The sequence below is a fragment of the Otolemur garnettii genome, unplaced genomic scaffold (assembly GCF_000181295.1).
Source record: "Otolemur garnettii isolate 467f Iridium unplaced genomic scaffold, OtoGar3 scaffold00068, whole genome shotgun sequence".
NCBI classification, from domain to species: Eukaryota; Metazoa; Chordata; class Mammalia; order Primates; family Galagidae; genus Otolemur; species Otolemur garnettii.
In genome coordinates, this window is record NW_003852463.1 from 2,816,079 (window position 1) to 2,820,086 (window position 4,008).

General features: G+C 44.4%; 1 protein-coding gene across 2 annotated transcripts in view; it reads right to left on the minus strand.

Moving 5' to 3' along the window:
* Window positions 1-4,008, minus strand: part of CCT7 (chaperonin containing TCP1 subunit 7) — a 25,066-nt gene that overhangs the window by 11,831 nt on the left and 9,227 nt on the right. Inside the window, exons 5-6 of one of the 2 annotated variants that reach the window (XM_003793403.3) lie at window positions 3,003-3,055; window positions 2,208-2,379 (exon numbers count right to left, since the gene is read on the minus strand). In XM_003793403.3, coding sequence (XP_003793451.1) covers window positions 2,208-2,379; window positions 3,003-3,055 — 225 coding nt within the window. The remainder of the gene's footprint in view (window positions 1-2,207; window positions 2,380-3,002; window positions 3,056-4,008) is intronic. The other variant, XM_012807404.2, reaches the window with a different exon arrangement.

Consider the following 4,008-nt stretch of genomic DNA (forward strand, 5'->3'; position numbering starts at 1 on the left):
AAAAAAAAAAAAAAAAAGCCCTGGTCCAGATGGCTTCACACCAGAATTCTATCACACCTTCTTACAGAACTTATACTCATACTGCAGAAATTATTCCAAAAAATTTGAGAAGGAAGGAATCTTCCCCAACATGTTCTACAAAGCAAACATTATCCTGATACCAAAACCAGGAAAAGACCCAACTAAAAAGGAGAATTTCAGACCAATTTCACTAATGAATATGATGCAAAAATTCTCAATAAAATCTTAGCCAACAGATCACAGCTACACATTAAAAAAAATCATTCATCACAATAAAGCAGGTTAAATCCCAGGGATTAAAAGGCTGGTTTAACATATGCAATTCCATAAACATTATTCACCATATCAACAGAAGCAAAAACAAAGACCATATGACCTGGCTAGGCACCCGTAGCTCAGTGTTAGGGTGCTACATACACTGGGGCTGGCGGATTTGAATCTGGCCTGGGCCAGCTAAACAATAATGACAACTACAATAAGAAATATCTGGGCACTATGGTGGGCACCTGTAATCCCAGCTACTTGGGAGGGTGAGGCGAGAGAATTGCTTACATCCAAGAGTTGGAGGTCATTGTGAGCTGTGATGCAATAGCACTCTACTGAGAGCAACATAATGAGACTGTCTTTAAAAAAAAGCAGCAGCTACTGGGGGGATATGGGAATCAACAAGTGGGAAAGGGAAGGAGGGCAAGGGACAGGAGTCACATCACAACTGGTATGGAACACCTCTTGGGGGCGGGACACAATTATTAACAGGGACTTTATATAGCAAATGCAATCAGTATAACCTAATTCTCTGTACCTTCAATGAATCCCAAACAATTAAAAAAAAAAACACAAAAACTACTCAGTAACCACATGTAAATAGGGCTACCATACTGGACAATGCAGGTATGTTAACAGATCCACCAACACAGAAAGTTCTACTGGACAGCACTGAGTTATGAGGCACACAAACTGATACAGATCCATTTCTAAAATAGACTGTTAAAGAGACAAAACCAAGTTATAGAATGCTATGTATTGCAGTCTTTTGTGTTTAAAAAAACAGTATTTACATACATAGATATGCACAAAGTAATTCTGGAAAGACACATGTACAAAATGTTAACAGTGACTGCGTAGGGATCAGGGATGATATATGAACACTTATTATTTACTTTAGGCCCCCCCCCCTTTTTTTTTTTTGAGACAGAGCCTCAAGCTATCCCCCTGGGTAGAGTGCTATGGCATCACAGCTCACAGCAACCTCCAACTCCTAGGCTCAAGCAAGTCTCCTGCCTCAGCCTCTCAAGTAGCTAGGACCACAGGTGCCCACCACAACACCTGGCTATTTTTTGGTTGCAGCCGTCATTGTTGTTTTGGTGGGCCCGGGCTGGATTCAAACCCACCACCTTAGGTGTATGTGGCTGGCACCTTAGCCACTTGAGCCACAGGCGCCGAGCCACTTTAGGCCCTTTTATTACATAGTTTGAATTATGTATCCTCTATTCACATTAGAGGAATAAAATAAGGAAGAACATGATAATATCACTTGGGAGTAAAAAGTGAACTGAGAAGTACCTCTTGGATTTATTAACTGAGAGTGCCATATACAACTTACCAGAGCTAGCCCTACTACCCACCTGCCCCATCACCTACTGATACAAAGAATTTAAGATTCTGACTCTGCGCTTGCAGTTCAGCAACTAGAGCACCAGCCACATAAAGCAGACCTGGCGGATTTGAATCCAGCCTGGGCCTGCCAAACAATGACAACTGCAACCAAAAAATAGCTGGGCTCTGTGGAAGGGACATGTAATCCCAGCTACTTGGGAGGCTGAGGAAAGAGAATAATTTAAGCTCAAAAGTTTGAGGTTGCTGTGAGCTGTGATGCCATAGCACTCTACCTAGGGCCACATAGTGAGACTCTGTCTCAAAAAACAAAAAACAAAAAACACTGAGATTCTGAAAACCAACCAGTCCCATTTTTTATCCTGCTGACAAGCAAATCAAGATCCATCCACAGAGGTTATCAAATCTATCTACAGTTATAGCATGTCTAGCAGTATAGGAAAAAAAGCCCAAGTTTGACTTCTTGACCAACATGCATTTTATCTGTAACTGTAATATGTGCCTTTCTCCCTCCCATATGAAGCTGTCTGAAGGGTCAATGTCAAAGGAGTCATCTAAGGAGGCAAACTTACCTCTAGGGCTCCACCCTGTACCTTCTTGATTCCAATCATTTTAAGCTGCAACAAATCATCAAGCATCATCACTGCATCAACCACCATCTTAGCAAAGAAGGCTTTCTGCTGGGAGATCAGCTTGGAACTCAGAGCAGTCATGGCACACTTCTCCAGCAGCTTCCTCTGCTCCCTGAGACACAAGGGCAGAACCTGTATCAGGTCTTCAAAAGCAAACCCCTCTTATTTGATACCACTGCAATGTGGAGGCCTCTACACTCAGCCCTCTCCATCTTCTGTATCTTTAGGGCAAATCATCAGTGACACATAGTGACCGCAGTCAAAGATTTCACATATGACAGCTTTTCAACTATAGTCTATAGCGTCTTTTGTGCTGTGTGGACTGGGAGACAGGCAAGGGTCTCCTAAGAGCCAAGCAAGCTCAGCCCCAGTAGCTCAGTGGTTAGGGTGCTGGCCACATACATTGGGGCTGGCAGGTTTGAACCCAGCCCGGGCCAGCTAAATAATGACAATTGTAACAAAAAATAGCTGGGTGTTGTGGCGGGCACCTGTGGTCCCAGCTACTTGGGAGGTTAAGGCAAGAGAATCACTTAAGCCCAAGAGTTTGAGGTTGCTGTGAGTTTTGATGCCATGGCACTCTACCGAGGGGACATAGCATAAGACTCTGTCTCAAAAAGAAAAAAAAAAAAAAAAAGAACAAAGCAGCCCCAGGCCCTGACAGGGATTACATCATGCTTCTGCATCCACTTCGGCCACAGGAAGTTAAGATTCTGACAGAGTCCACTGCAAACTTACACTTTATCTGTCTTCTTCACCGTCACAGCAATCTCTTTGATCTTCTTAACTGCCTGCCAAGAACAGAAGTTGAATGAGTCTCTCATGCTAAAGATAAACTGTTGAAATGGATCCTACTCCCTCTACTTCCAAATCTTCAACATTTCTACTATACAGCCGAAACAACATTGCTGGCTCCTGTAGTTGATCAGAAAAATGTAAAACTTATAGCTTAAAAAATGCCTTAAGTTAGGCTGGGCATGGTGGCTCACACCTATAATCCTTGCATGTTGGGAGGCTGAGATAGGTAGATTGCTTGAGCTTAGGAGTTCAAGACCAGCCCAAGCAAGAATGAGACTCCATCTCTAAAAATAGCTAACTATTATGGCTGACGCCTATAGTCCCAGCTACTAGGGAGGCTAAAGCAAGAGGAGTGCTTGAGCCCAAGAGTTTGAGGTTGTTGTGAGCTATGATGCCATGGCACTTTACCAAGGATGACAAAGTGAGACTCTCAAAAAAAAGAAACCACGGGAGGTACCTGTGGTTCAAAGGAGTAGGGCACTGGCCCCATATACCAAGGGTGGTGGGTTCAAACCTGGCCCCAGCCAAACTGCAACAAAAAAGTAGCCAGGCAAGGGTGGCACCTGTGGCTCAGTGAGTAGGGTGCAAGCCCCATATACTGAGGGTGGCGGGTTCAAACCTAGCCCCGGCCAAACTGCAACAAATAGCCGGGCGTTGTGGTGGGCGCCTGTAGTCCCAGCTACTCAGGAAGCTGAGGCAAGAGAAACACCTGAGCACAGGAGTTGGAGGTTGCTGAGAGCTGTGTGATGCCACAGCACTCTACCGAGGGCAATAAAGTGAGACTCTGTCCCTACAGAAAAAAAAAAAGGCAATGCGGTGGGCGTCTGTAGTCCCAGCAGCTTAGGAGGCGAGGCAAGAGAATCTCCTAAGCCCAAGAGCTGAAGGTTGCTGTGAGCTGTGACACTACAGCACTCTAGCACTCTATTAAGGGCAATAAAGTGAGATT